Below are 14,403 nucleotides of genomic sequence, written 5' to 3'. Positions count from 1 at the left end.
AGCAGAAAGGAATGAAACTTAGGAGATGAAGCAGCTGAGGTGGGAAGATGGCATGAACCCAGGAGTTTGAGTCCAGCCTGGGCAATACAGTGACTGACCCCGTCTATATGTAAAACAAAACAAAACAAAACAAACAAAAAAAACCTTGGGAGGGGAAGGTGGATGAGAAATGGGAATTTTTGCCATTTCTTAGCCTATATATTTCTGTAGTGTTTTAACTTTTACAACAGAGAATGCATAGATGTTAACACTGAATAGATGCTAAAAGGAATAATTATTAATGTTCAAAATGATAACGTCAAAGATATTCATTAAAACATGAATGGAAAGAATCTCTCATGGTTTTAAGAAGTCTCTTATATTTTTCCCAATAGTTTACCTCATCTGTTTTATTTCACATTTAGATCCAACTCACCTGCAGTTGATGTTTGTGTAAAGTATGCAACAGAAGCTACCTCCCCCCACCTTCCACTGAGCAGTGCAGGCTTTCCCTGTTGACGTGAAATGCCTCCTTTTCACCTAAATCCCAAAATATAGAGATGCCTCTCACGTGCCCGGGAGCAAGTGAGGTGAGCTCTCTAACCTAGGTCCCTCGTCCACAAGCTACGGCTGCTACCAGAGCTTCCTCCCGAGACCACAGGGCGTACACGCCCCACGGACACACTCGGGGGATGTCAGCCACATTGCAGAAAAACCCCTCCTAATGGGAAGGAAGTGTGGGAGCGGCAGACGCTCTGGTACTGACCGCGACTGGGGCACAGCAGGCCACTCAGGTAGGGGAAGCTCACTCTCTTCATCTCGTCCAGCTTCTCCTGCAGCTTGCGCACCTGGCTGTCGGAGCGGCTGACCCTCTGCCGCAGGCTCTTCAGCTCGCCGTTCTTCTTCTCCACCTGCTCCCGAAGGCAGCACACCTGGCTCTTGTTCTGCCGGGAGGAGAAGCAGTAGGAGTGCAGCGAGTCGATGAGCTTGCAGGCCCCTGACGCTGACAGGATCACCTCATTGATGGACATGGGGCTGGCATCACTGTGCTCACTCTGCACAGCTTCTGCAGCTGGCTTCGGGGTGACATCGGCTGGAGGGGCAGAGGGGCTCTGGGAAGGCTTCTGAGGTGTCGCTGTGAGTGAGGAACTGGGGGGGCTCTGGGTCAGGCTCTTGTCGGGCCCCAGACCACTCCCACTGCAGCTCGGCTCCACATCTCTTTTCAGCCTCTTTCGGTCGATGGGCTCTCGGGGGACAGACGGCCTTTCTCGAGTGTGCTTGGAGGAGAAACTGTACGAATGAAGTGAGCCAATAAATTTACACGCCCCAGATCCTGGGGGGGTAAAGTCATCCATGGAAATGCCACTCTTATCTGCCACACCCCCACTGGTGGAGGAGGGGGTGTTCTCATCACCAGCATCTGCAGCAGACACTTCCGCTTCTGCCTGGCTGCCTGCCGCCGTGGTGGCCGGTCCATCTCCTGGAGTTCTTTCCAGAGACTGCTGTGCCAGCTCCTGGCTGGCAGCCTCCCGGGCAGCCCTGGGTGCGGTTTCGCCCTGCATAGCGGCTCGCTTCAACTTGCGGGACTCCGGCTTGGCCATGAGGTTTTCACTCGAGGATGATGACCAACCTGCAGCCACTTTACCAGCTGCTGTGCTCGAGTGGCCCCTCACACCCCCCGTGGTCTTGCTGGCGTCCTTTCTTCTGGTGCGGCCATGGCCTCCAGCGCCCCTCTTCTTCTCAGTCAGGTGGAAGATGGACGGCACAGCCGTGGGCTTGAGCAGTCGGTGCTGGTCCTCCAGCCTCTTGGAGAAACTGTCTTTGGTGAAATGCTCACTGCAGAGGAATGAGTACTTCGTGGGCGTCCAGTTATCCCTCTGAACAGCTTTTAACCACTGGATTAGACGTTTTGAGTCCTTTAGGGGGAACCTGCAGGACAAATAACAAAGTAGTTAGAAACCAGTTAAATGTTTCCCACTAGAATTATCAACTATAAAAGCAAAACAAAGCTTTGTAAACACCCAAACCTACACTGACTTCATCTGCTTAAAAAATAATATGAATTTAAGAAATACCTTCTACTTGTACATTATTGGAACAAAAAGATGAAAGATCCACTGTCTACCCTTAAGGAGTTCACAGTCTGTGGGGCAGACAGAAAAGAAGGCAAGTGACTCCTCCCAGGCTGTTGTAAATGCCCCACAGGGACGCAGGATGCTTACCAATAGCAAGGATGGCATCAGGACAGCACGAAGCAGTTCCTAGAAGCTAATAGCTGACCAACCCTTCCAATGTGCCTGGAGGGCAGGACTTGGGGCACTAAAACCAGGATGGTTGAGGCCCCTCCTGAGAAGCCAGGCCGGTGTCACCCCACAGAGATGGGAGCACCCCAGATAGCTGGCATAGGGACAGCACCAGCCACGGCTCAAGCAGCTGAGGACGTGGGAACAGCCTCTGGAAGGTAAGATTCAAAAGCTGTAGTTCTGTGTTCCTGCTATACTTCCACTACCAGAAGTAAAACTGCTCCCTTGAAAAGTCAACCAGCCAGTCCGGGCGCGGTGGCTCACGCCTGTAATCCTAGCTCTCTGGGAGGCCGAGGTGGGCGGACTGTTTGAACTCAGGAGTTCGAAACCAGCCTGAGCAAGAGCGAGACCCTGGACAACTAAAAATATATAGAAAAAAAACTAGCCGCGCATGGTGGCGCATGCCTGTAGTCCCAGCTACTCGGGAGGCTGAGGCAGGAGGATCGCTTGAGCCCAGGAGTGTGAGGTTGCTGTGAGCTAGGCTGACGCCACGGCACTCTAGCCCAGGCAACACCGTGAGACTCTGTCTCAAAAAAAAAAAAAAAAAAAAAAAAAAAAAAGTCAACCAGCCAGATGAACCTTGAGGAGGTTGTCCTGAGTGGAACACGCCAGTCACCGTGATTCCCTCATGAGGTCCCTGGAGTACTGAAATTCATGGAGACAGAGGTAAACGGTGGGTGACAGGGGCTGGGGAGAGGGTACTATGGGGAATTAGTGTGGTGCCGAGATTCTGCTTTACAAGATGAAAAGAATTCTGGAGATGGTGGTGGTGATGGTTGCACAATAATGTGCCCCTGAACTGCACACTGAAAAATGGTTAGGGTAGTAAATTTTATGTTTTATGTATTTACCATAATAAAAAAATTAGGAGAAAAAAAGCAACCAGCCCTGGAAGATGCTGAATAAGATATTTAACCATTTTCTCCTTTATTACCTAATAAAGATACTTAGTGACGATTTCTTCATTGAGGCAAGATCTGTATTTCAGAAAACAGACTTGGCCAGGCACAGTGGCTCTCCCCTGTAATCCCAGCATTTTGGGAGGTCGAGACAGGAGGACTGCTTGAGGCCAGGAGTTCAAGACCAGCACCAGCAACTCAACCCAGTTTCTTAAAAACAAAGACACAAACATAGCTGGGAATGGTGGTGCAGGCCTATAGTCCTGGCAGTAGGAGGCTGAAGTGGGAGGATCGCTTGAGCCCTGGAGTTCCAGGTTACAGCGAGCTATGACTGGGCCACTGCACTCCAGCCCAGCCAACAGTGAGACCCTGTCTCTAACTTAAAAAAAAAAAAAACCCAAACTGCACATGATGCGCAGGATGAGGGATCAGGGCAGTCGTTCCTCACTGCTATTTACTGCACCCGAGGTCCTCTATCCCACCAGAGGCCGCTGTGGACCAGGACCAGAACAAATCCTAGGAAGTTCTAAGCAACATGACCTTCTAACCTCCTTTTTCAATCTTTTGTGCGCCGATTCCAAAGACCCCCACCCCCGCCCAATTCCGCGTCCTCTGCCCCCGATTCCACGTTAGACCACTGCAGTGCTCTGCCTCATTTTCACGAACAGTAACAGACCTCGTGGGACACACGCTCTAAAGGAAGCTGTCAAGAAGGCACGCTGGCCGATGGCTGAAATAATCTGAAGTTACTAGTTCTGATAGACTGCAACGACTCAAGGCTTAGAGCAACCACCGGGAACTTTCAGAACCACTATAAATAGCACGTGCCATTCCTGTCTTTAAAACTTACAAACCACCATGCGACACAGAACAGAAATATCTCGAAGGGGTTTGTTCTTTAAGCGGAGTTCCTCCGGGCCGCTGTTCTGGAAGCTCCCGCATGAAAAGCCGCAGACAGACACGGGCTCAATGGATCGCTGCGTCCACAGGCCCCGCGGGGAGCGGGCCTGCCGCGGGAGTCGGTCCGAGCTCGGCCCTGCCCGGCGGGATGCGCCGCCCGCGGCCTCTCCCGCACGGCGCGGCCCGGGCTGCGGGACCCCGCGCCGGCTCCGGAGGGCCTGCGACTCAGGAAGTGCAGCCGGCGCCGGGCGGGCCGGAGCGCACAGTCGGGCGAACCCGGCACCGTCAGCCGCGGAGCAGCGACTGCCGAACCGCGGCTTCTGGACGCCGGCGGCGCGGCCCACACCTACAGCGCGCGGGAAGACGCGGGGCCGGGGCGGGCGCGCGGGGCGGCGCGGAGACCGCCGGGGGAGAGGGGCCCGGGGGCCGCGCCGGCCCGAGGCGCCCGGCCCAGAGACGGCGGCCCGGACCAAGGTCACACAGCGCCCGCGCCCACCGCCCGCGCCTACTCACTCGAGGCGCCGGAGCTGCCGAGGCCCGGCGCCACCGCGCCCCCAGCGTTCGGTCGGGCCGCGCGGCCTCAGTTTCCCCGCGGGGCCGGGCTGGGCGGGGGCGTGGCGGGCCGGGGCGGCGGCGCTCGCGTACCTGTGGAAGGAGACGGCGCGTTTCTCGCCCTTGCCCTGCCGGTTGGAGCAGTTCACGGCGGCGCAGCAGATCACCATCGCGGGCCTCGGCCCAGCCGCGCCGCCAGGCTCCGGCCCTCGCCGCCCGCCCGCCCGCGGACCGCCCCGAGGGAGGGAGCGCGGCGGCGACACGGCTCGGGACGTGGGCCGGCCCGCGGCGTCCGCGCCGTACGGCAAGATGGCGGCGCGGGCGCCCGCCGCGGCCCGCCCCCGCCCGCGCCTGCGCCCGCCGCGCGCTCGGGCGTCTCCGCGACCAGCGGGGAGCAGCCGGCCCCTCGAAGCGTCGGCAGGCGGGCCGGCGGCGGGCGAGGGAGCCGCCCCGGCGGGGGGAATCCGTACGGCGACATGGGCGCTTCGGGGCCCGTCCGTACGGCAAGATGGCCGCCCCGGCGGGCACCGAGCTGACCTCCGCCGCATCGATGACTGCTCCTGCGTCCTCTGAGTGGAGGAAGCGACGCGCGTGGCGAGCGCAGTGTCCCGTCGGGCAGCAGAGCGAGCCGCCGGCCCACGAGACGTCCCCAGACAACCCGCCCGGCGGCGCAGGGCTTGCGGCGGCGGCCCGGCCGTACGCCAAGATGGCGGCGCCCGCGCACTTCCGCCCTGCGCCGGATGCCCGCCGGCGCCTGCGTCCCGATTGGCCCCCGCGGCGTTCGGTCGCCGCGTCGCGCTGCGGGCCGGTCGGAGCGACGGCGCTCGGGTCAGTCGGCGGCCGGACGGGGAAGATGGATGCAGGTGAGGAGCTGCCTGGGCCGGGTCCTCTGCGGGAGGCGCTGGCCGCGCCCTCGGCCTGGCCTGCCCGGGCCCGGGCTGGCGTGACGTGCTGTGGGGCGCGCAGGGCGGGCCGGGCTCGGCGGTGCGGGGGCGCGGGCGGCGTTTACGACGGGTGGGAGCGGGAGGGGGACCCCGGGGACTGGCCGCGCCTCTCGGCCGCGCACCTGACGGTCCGTCACGCTGGAGCTGCTGGGGCCTGTCCGCCCCGGCGTGAGCGCCCGGGATTACGGGCTTGGCAGGCCCGAGCTCTGGCCTGGCGTGGCGGGCGGCGGGCCTGCTGGGCCGGGGAGAGGCGCGGCGGCCGCCCGAGCGCGCCGGGAGGGCTGCAGCAGTGCGGGTGTGGACGCGAGCGATCGGCCACAGCTTGGCCTTCCCGGCTGGGAGTGGAGGAGTGGAAACTTTAACTTTTACGAAGTTACTGGTAGACTGGAGGCCAGAAACATGTTTCAGTAATCACAGCGTCCAAGAGTCTTTTTCTGTGATGGGAAAGAGAAACAGCGAATCCAACTCACGACGTCTTAATTTCCTGGGGTCCTGATAGATAGTGGAGGCAGGATGCGCGTGTTGATGTTTTTGCCTGTCCTATCATGCTTCTGTCCAAGCCAACAGAAGACAATTTTTTGCTGCCAAGATATTTTGGAGACTTAAGTCGGTACCAAACCCATGACTTGCCCAGTAGCCCCAGGTACGTTTTCACATAGCGGTATTAGTTCTTTCTTTCATTACTTACAGAAACCGACTTACCGCCCCTCAACGGTCCCCATCTGTGAAGGAAGACTTTCATCTGGTTTAATTCTATCTGTCATCCCGAATGGCATTGTTTTTCCTCTTTCTTTTCTTGGCAGCTGCAACACAAACTTATTAAGATTTTAGTTTGGAAAATGTAATGTGTATGGCCAATGTTTGTTTCGTGATTTGTGGCATCTCATCACTTAAATGTGTTAGATGGCTGCAGGAAGCAGGAGCCCTGACTCCCCAAAGGAGCGTGCTGACAGATATGTATTTTGTGAAGTTTGTTTTTTAGAGTAAGTACTAGACACTTGTACTATTTGCAATTATATACTATTTGTTGTATAATATTTTACAACTATTTGTTGTACTATTTCTTTTTAGTTATTATTGTTTGGATATGTAAGTCTATTCATATGAGAGACTTGGTGAAGGTGAGAACAGTTTGATATTGGTCATTGTCTTAAATCTGAAAACCATTATGTTCAAGTTAGGAATACAGTTGTGTAGTCACATGACGATACTGAATAGGAAATGCTGCTACTTCTGGGATCAAAGTAGAAAAGGTTTTTTTCATTTGAGGCCCTGTTTATGCTCATAAAAACATATGCTGTTTTAGGATGTGGTAGGGAGTTTTCCATCTGACATGATGCTGTACATCCTTTCAGGAATGATTAATGGTCCACCCTCCTCTGACCGTTAGAGTCCTTGAAAATTCTGCCTGCCTTGAGCATGTGTAATATAGTTTCTGTTTGTTCTTACAGTCATTCACTCAATAAACTATTTGTTACTGCGTGCCAGCCATTGTTCTCTAGGACTGGAGGAGTGGACAAATAGAAACCACTGCCTTGGGCTAGCTGACATCCTAGACATGAGACCAGCAGAAAGCAGCAAGGTGTGTGGCTCATGTGGCAGAGTGATGTGGGCCAAGCAGGAGGAGGATTAGAATTGTGGACAGGATGGCCAGGAAAAGTCTTACTTCAAAGGTTAAGTTCTGACCAAGACCCCAGCAGTGCAGAAGGTAGGGCAAGTGGCTGATCTAGGAGTACAGGAAGCTGGTGGGCCTGGGGGTGCAGTGGTGGATGAGAGAAGCAGGGGCTGAGAGCGGAGAGGTGACGTAGGCCCGACCACAAGGCCTTGCTAGGTCACAGTGAGGACTACATGTTTATTCTGAATAGGATGGTGACCGTCTGGAAGGTTTTGAGAGGAGGCGTAACATGATCAGACTTATGTTTAACAGAATTGCGCTGGCATCTCTGTGGAGACTATACTGGGGCAAGGGCAGAAGCAAGGAGACCAGTTAGGAGGCTGCTGCAGTAAGCCAGGCCATGAGATGGGGAGGCTTGGGTCAGGGAGTGGAGAAGAGGTTGATTTCTGGGGGTGTTTTGAAGGCTGAGACGATACGATTTTTTTATAGATTGGAAGTTGGGAGTAGGATGTATAGAGAGGGAGAAGTTAAAGATGGCGCCACGGTTCCTGGCCTGAGCTAAGAGACTCAGATGGGAAAGGCTTGGGGAGGTCCTGCCTGATAGGGAGCTCTGTGTCGGGAGTTTGATTTGTATGTGTTAAGTGTGAGGTGCCTGTTGGACATCCTTGTAGCGATGTCCAGAGGGCTTTTGGATCTACAGGTTTGGAGCTAAGGGAATAGGCCTAGGATGGAGTTGTGTGGGAGGCCTCCTCAGATGACCATTCGGGTCTGAGTGTGGGTAGAAAAGAGAAGAGCCCAGGGAGGGAGCCCGGGGCCGCTGGTGTGGAGAGGTCCAGAAGGCGGCAGGCAGACCACGGCATGGTTGTGTTCCCCAGCAGTCCCCTCGGCACTGTCCTTAAAGTCTCTCTCGTTCAAGGAACAGGCAGTTCCCAGCACTTAAATAGCCATGCTGTGCACCCTGGAGGACAAAGCCAGCACATGCACGTACGTGTGTGTGTGTGTGTGTGTGTGTGTGTGTGTGTGTGTGTGTGTACATACGGATTGATCGAGTGAGAGAGAGAGACGGGCTCTTGGTCTGTCTCACAGGCTCAAGCCCAGTGGCTCAACTGTAGCTCATTGCAGCCTTGAACTCCTGGCAGAACCAGTGTCTTACGCCTGCACCTCCAGTTTGTCACATCGTGTCTGGCATGTTGGTAATTGATAAAGCAGAACTTGAATTAATGATAACTCACACATCCCCCTGCTATAAGAATTTCAGTTTACAAAGTTTAATGTAAATCCAGTCTGTCAGTGTAACACGTGAGTCGGTGGAAAGGGCGTGGGTTTGCACGTGGACGTTCTGCCCAGCGTGCTCTCAGACAGTGCTTTCTCGTTCTCTGATGTAGCCTAATTTTGGGTCCCTTCCCTCCCTCCTTTCTTCCCTTCTTTCTTCCATCCCTACCAGCATCTTCATAGGGACTCTTAGCGATTTTTTAAAAATAACTACATGCAAACTGTTATCTTAAACATAAGAGTTTTCTAAAGGAAGGGGAGAAGCCTTTGTTGAGTTTATTTATAAAGTATAATCTTTTGGAAAACAACTTACAAGTGTTTTAGGAACATATCTTCAAAACGAGGTATGTTATAGAAAGCCCTAAAAGAAATCTGTTGGTTGCATATTTTTTGTGGTTCTCCCTCTTGAATGAAGTGTAATTGGTGCTAAGTAGAGAGAAGTTGGTTAAACTCATTGAGCACAATTCCCTGTTTTTCTGCCTGTCAGGTTAATACTATTAAATCACAATACTTTTTTCTAGTGAAATTGCCATATTATTAAAACATTTTCTACTTCCTTTTGCAGTTGTGATCACAGAAGTCTCGGGGAAGAGGGTATGGAAAATCAAATGTCCGGGGCCTAGGTGACCAAAAGGGGGACCTGCTTCTAAGGGGGCTTCTTTCTTAAGGGGGATGATACCTCTCCATCGTAGGGCCTAGGAGTCTGGAGATGGGTGTTCTTTTCGAGGTGTGGCTTCTATCCCAAGAGCTATGTGAAGTGCTTTGTAAATGCCATGATGTGGCGTGTGAAGATGGTGAAATTATAACAAGGAATGTAAAATATGGCAAGGAAGCCTCTCTGGAGAAGTGCGGTGCTGCTGGCCTCAGGCCACGTGGAGCTGGTTAATCTGAGGGTCAGTGAAGGAGCCTTTGAGAGTGGAGTGTTCACGTTGGTCAGTCTGTGCAGGTGTTAGTGATTGTGAACTTCAGTTTTCCACCTGTCTCAGGTTCTCACCCCACTGGGCAGAGCTGGTGGCTTTGCCCAGTTTCATGGGCGAGGAGACTGAAGCTTAGCGAAGTGCAGGCATGTGCCATACAGCTAGTGAGTGGGCTCTGTCTCCAAAAACAAACCTCAATAGAAATTAGAAGTGTTATTTCAAAAAAGTTTTCCTTCCTCCACTACAAAGTAAGATCTGGAAGGTCAGGGAGCTTGTGGTGTGGTCCAAGCACCTCAGCCTGTGTTCAGTGGGGATGTCTCAGTCCCAGGGACCTCACAATGTCTTCCTCTTCAGCTGGAGCCGTGAGGATGTCCAGGCAAGGTGGGGTCTGCTCGGGGGCCTGTCTGTGACATTTCATCCCGTCCTCCAGCACGAATGGGACAGCTCAGAGCCTCTTGATTCAGGGCAGACTTTCTCACACCTGCACGGTGGTGGGGTATCCCTGTTGTACTCTTCTAGTGGGAATCACTGCAGGTCCCTGTCATCCTTGGTGCTAGCACTGCAGGGCAAAAGCTTAAGGACGTTCGAACCAGCCCTGAAGTGGTATGGCTGGCTTCTCTCTAAATGCAGCCTCGTCTCTTTTTGTGGAACATTTACTGCGTTGGATTCAGTTTTAATGAAGAAATTCAGGTTTGGTTCAGTGTCTGTTTGCATTGTCCTAGGGGTTGCACTTCCATTTGGTTATGGACTGTGTCTCATTCCCGGCTGTGTTGTGATTGTTTCACCCATTTCAGAAGTTCCGAGAAGCTGGCCCTGAAGGTCTTATTGCTGTACTTCCTACACATCACTTGTTTCATCTTCATGCACTGTCACGCGGAAAGCACAACTGTTCCCATTTGCCAGTGAGAAAACTGAGGCACAGAAAGGTTATCACCTTGTGAGATCCAGTGACTGGCTAGTGGTGGGCTCTTGACCAGCGCTGTACACTGCCAGGAATGTGTGCGATGGGTGTGATGCGTAGACGCTCCCCACCCGCGGTGTCCTCCGCACACAGAGGCGAAGATGGTCCCGTGGTGAGGAGGGTGCAGTGTAGTGGGAGGAGTGAGGGGGTGGCGTAGGGAGGTGTCCGCAGCTAGTCCTCGGGGAGGGCTGGTGGAGCCAGGAGGCTTGTGCATTTCTGTAGACAGGAAGGGCATTGAAGCCGGGGCTACTGCGTGGGTGCCCTCCTCAGGGACCCCGTGGATGATGGACGCTGTCGCTTCGAGACTCCTGTTACACTGGCGAGAGCCGTGGTTGCTTCTTGTCGTTTGCTTCCTCCAAGTATCTTGGTCTCCTTGCTGGTTTGTGGGTGAGGAGTCCGAGGCCGCACCCATCATTGTGATGGCTACTGTAGATGCGCCGATCTATTTGAACTTCATAGAACACCTCTTATTACCTTCACTCTGAAGTTGGCTTCCTGGCCTATAAAGTTTGCTAATAAATCTAAGACATATGCCTGCTTTGCATTTTGCCGCTTCAGTGATGAAAATCCTCAACTTCAAAGCTGCCTCGGGCATCATTACTCTCCTTCCAGAGTAAGCGTTTTTCTTGTCTTCCTTACCTACGTGTCTCATTTCTTATTTATATTTTTAAAATGCGAAGCTAGTTATCTTAGAAGTTTCTCAGGCTGGGTGCAGTGGCTCACACCTGTAATTCCAGTGCTTGGGAAGACCAAGGGGGGAGGATCATTTGAGGCCAGGAGTTGGAGACCAACCTGGGCAATGTAGTAAGACCCTGTCCTTCACACAAAAAAAATTTAAAAGTAAAATTTTCGAGGGGCAGTGCACACCTGTATTTCTAGCTACCAGGAAGGTCTCTAAAAATAATTATCTTTTGAAAAGAAGTTTCTTGGCCAGGCGCAGTGGCTCATGCCTGTAATCCTAGCACTCTGGGAGGCTGAGGCGGAAGGGTTGTTTGAGCTCAGGAGTTCGAGACCAGCCTGAGCAAGAGCGAGACCCCGTCTCTACTAAAAATAGAAAGAAATTAGCGGGACAACTAAAGCTATATAGAAAAAATTAGCCGAGCATGGTGCTGTTGTATGCCTGCAGTCCCAGCTACTTGGGAGGCTGAGGCAGGAGGATTGCTTGAGCCCAGGATTTTGAGGTTGCAGTGACCTAGGCCAATGCCACGGCACTCGAGCCCGGGCAACAGAGTGAGACTCTGTCTCAAAAAAAAAAAAATAAGTTTCTTAATATCCAGATTCTGATACTACAGACTTAACAATTCAATGATGTGATCCTTGTCCTAACAACATGTGCCACATGCCTCTGAAATATACATGGTCCCCAGCTTACAATGGTTCTACTTAACAGTTTTTAACTTTACGATGGTATGAAAGTGATACATGTTCAGTAGAAACATACTTCAAATTTTGAATTTATTTATTTAATTTTTTGAGACAGCCTTGCTCTGTTTCCCAGGCTGGAGTGCAGTGACATCGTCATAGCTCCCTGCAACCTCAAAGTCCTGAGCTCCAGCGATCCTCCTGCCTCAGCCTCCCAAGTAGCTGGCACTACAGGTGTGTGCCCCACACTCAGCTAATTTTTCTATGTCTTCTACAGATGGGGTCTCGCTCTTGCTTAGGCTGGTCTAGAACTCCTGAGCTCAAGCGATCCTCCTGCCTCAGCCTCCCGAAGTGCTAGGATTACAGGCGCAAGCCACCGCACCTGGCTCAAATATTGAATTTTGATCTTTTCCTAGGCCAAGGATATGCTCTACAATACTCTTGGGATGCTTGGCAGCTCCTAGTCAGACAGGAATCACGAGGATAAACAACTTACGCTCTGCGCGCACCGCGTGGCCAGATCACTTTGCCCAGTTGTAGGCTAGTGTAACTGTTCTGAGCACATTTAAGGTAGACTTGTCTAAGCTATTAATACGATATTTGACAGGTTGGGTATATTAAATGCATTTTCGACTTAATGATATTTTCAAGTTATGTTGGGTTCTACAAAGAGATACTTATCCAAATTGCTCATTTTAGCTCTGCAGTACCTTAAAAGATGTATATGCCAAGGTGGGAATAGAAATCACTACTGCTCTCTGGCCTCCAGCCTTCATGCAATATACAGACTCAAATCCAGAAAGTCTATTCTCAAGAAAAAAGGATGCAAACACCCATCTTATTTCAATTTACAACACTGCAGGACAGTAATCCCAATTTTGTTGCTGTTGGAATGTTCTGCTGATGTTTGAAACCCTTCCAAGGTGTACTGGCTTTGACCGCTCTAGGAAAAGGGCGGAGCTGGGCCTCGGTCCCCAGCAGCTGAGGGTTCTTTAGACGGTGAACACCGGGCCGTCAGGCATTGTGGACGTGTTCCTCCTGCCTCTGCTGCTGGAAACACTTGCAAGTACTTCCCGACCCTGAGACTGGGAACAGGCTGCATCCGGTTAAGCCTTTGGGGGCAGTAAAATGTGTGTGCCTTTGACTGTGGCGTCCTCGGTTAATGACACCAGCTGACATTGGAGCCCTTTTGTCTGCACCTAATGAGGAGTGTTTCTGGAGATATCACAGCAAGGCTGTCCTCTTACCCCACCATATGGGTCAGGGAACATCCACACTTAGTAACTAAGTAAGTAACCCAGGAACCCACTGCCTGAGAGTACCTGAGCTGGGATTTGAACTCTTGACTGCCGGAGGCCAGAGCCAGCACCCTGCCAAGGGGACTGTGCACAGCACGGAAACACCCGCAGCGACACGAGCTGGCAGTCTATGGTGGGGAATAACTAGGAATGCTCTCAACAGGGCGCTTAAGTTAGTTACCAACTTCGGTACAGCGGGATGCTTTGAGAACATTAGAGAGCTGATGGAGAGCTACGTTCGTGTGGAATGATGGTCCCATTGTGAAGGATAAAGGTGGGGAAACCACAGTGTGGTATCATTTCATGTGTCTGTGTGAGGTCGCGTGCACAGGCCTATGCACAAAGACTCTGGAAAGAGATTCCCTGCTCGGTGATGAGGCTTCGGGTGATTTGTGTATTTCTTATAATTAGTATCCATCATTCTTACTGAAAGGTGGGTGTATTGTCAAAAAATAAATTTAGATGCGGCAGAAGTTCATGTAACGTCTTTAGTTTTTAAAAGATATCCATGAAGTTGCAGGTGAAAGATGAGTGATTGGGCTACGTCCATCCGGAGAGGTGGCAGATGAGACTGTGTTCAAACTTCACTGAAGAGATAGATGCCTTTGCCCTTGAGGCCACGCCTTAGTGCGCTGCGTGCATCTCCCCCTTTGCCGGCACTGGGCCGCATTTCCTGCTGCAGGCTGGCGCCGCCTTTTGGGACAGTGTGGAACCCCCCAGGTTTCTGTAGACAAGAGGGCACTGGGCCTCTCTAGTTTCATAATTGAGGCAGTACAGCGTAAGATGGCACTCAGGTCTCATCAGCATGGCAGATGGGCAGCCTGGCTCTGCAGCCTCCTTAGAAAGCGGGGCTGTGCACCATTGAAGTGAACGCAGGTTCCAGGCCTGGATCTCTGGGCCTCCTGGCACCCAGGCACCTTTGGGGACTTTGCAGAGGGGTTCACCTCTTAGTTTCTAGGAGTTAGTGCACACCCAGGAGTAGCACCCCATCCCTCTACAGCTATCTGCTCCTAACCAGGAAATTGGGGTGGGCCGTAACCACCAGTCTTTGGAAGCTCAGTATTTCTTGCCCCTGAAGCATCTGCCTTCATCACAGCCTCCGAACCTGCTGCCATGGTGACATCTGCAAACCTCAGGACACACGGATGCTTGCTCCATGTTCGTTTGTTCTGTGGCTTCCCTCACCAACAAAGATGAAGGGAATGATTTTATTTCATTTTTTGTCTTCTGGGTTTTAAACATTTTAAGTCTAAAACAATTAAGTGCTTGGATCAGGTGGCTTTTTTTTTCCTTTCTTTCCTTGGGTTGGCTCTGACTTGGTCTCTCACCCTTGTGTCAGCTGCTGGACACTGACTCAGCGGCTTAGGATCTGTAAGGCTGAGGAAGTGGGGTACAGGCCCA

General features: G+C 52.5%; 2 protein-coding genes across 2 annotated transcripts in view; one reads left to right on the top strand and one right to left on the bottom strand.

The window, feature by feature from the left end:
* The window catches only part of THAP4 (THAP domain containing 4), a 49,686-nt gene extending 44,609 nt beyond the window's left edge, over positions 1-5,077 (bottom strand). The window contains exons 1-2 of the mRNA XM_012661946.1: positions 4,727-5,077; positions 746-1,908 (exon numbers count right to left, since the gene is read on the bottom strand). Coding sequence (XP_012517400.1) covers positions 746-1,908; positions 4,727-4,803 — 1,240 coding nt within the window. The 5' untranslated portion in view covers positions 4,804-5,077. The remainder of the gene's footprint in view (positions 1-745; positions 1,909-4,726) is intronic.
* Positions 4,994-14,403, top strand: part of ATG4B (autophagy related 4B, cysteine peptidase) — a 27,957-nt gene continuing 18,547 nt past the window's right edge. Inside the window, exon 1 of the mRNA XM_012661947.1 lies at positions 4,994-5,496. Coding sequence (XP_012517401.1) covers positions 5,142-5,496 — 355 coding nt within the window. The 5' untranslated portion in view covers positions 4,994-5,141. The remainder of the gene's footprint in view (positions 5,497-14,403) is intronic.

The sequence above is a fragment of the Propithecus coquereli genome, unplaced genomic scaffold (assembly GCF_000956105.1).
Source record: "Propithecus coquereli isolate 6110/MARCELLA unplaced genomic scaffold, Pcoq_1.0 Scaffold743, whole genome shotgun sequence".
NCBI lineage: Eukaryota > Metazoa > Chordata > Mammalia > Primates > Indriidae > Propithecus > Propithecus coquereli.
This window is presented reverse-complemented; position numbering and strand designations above follow the sequence as displayed.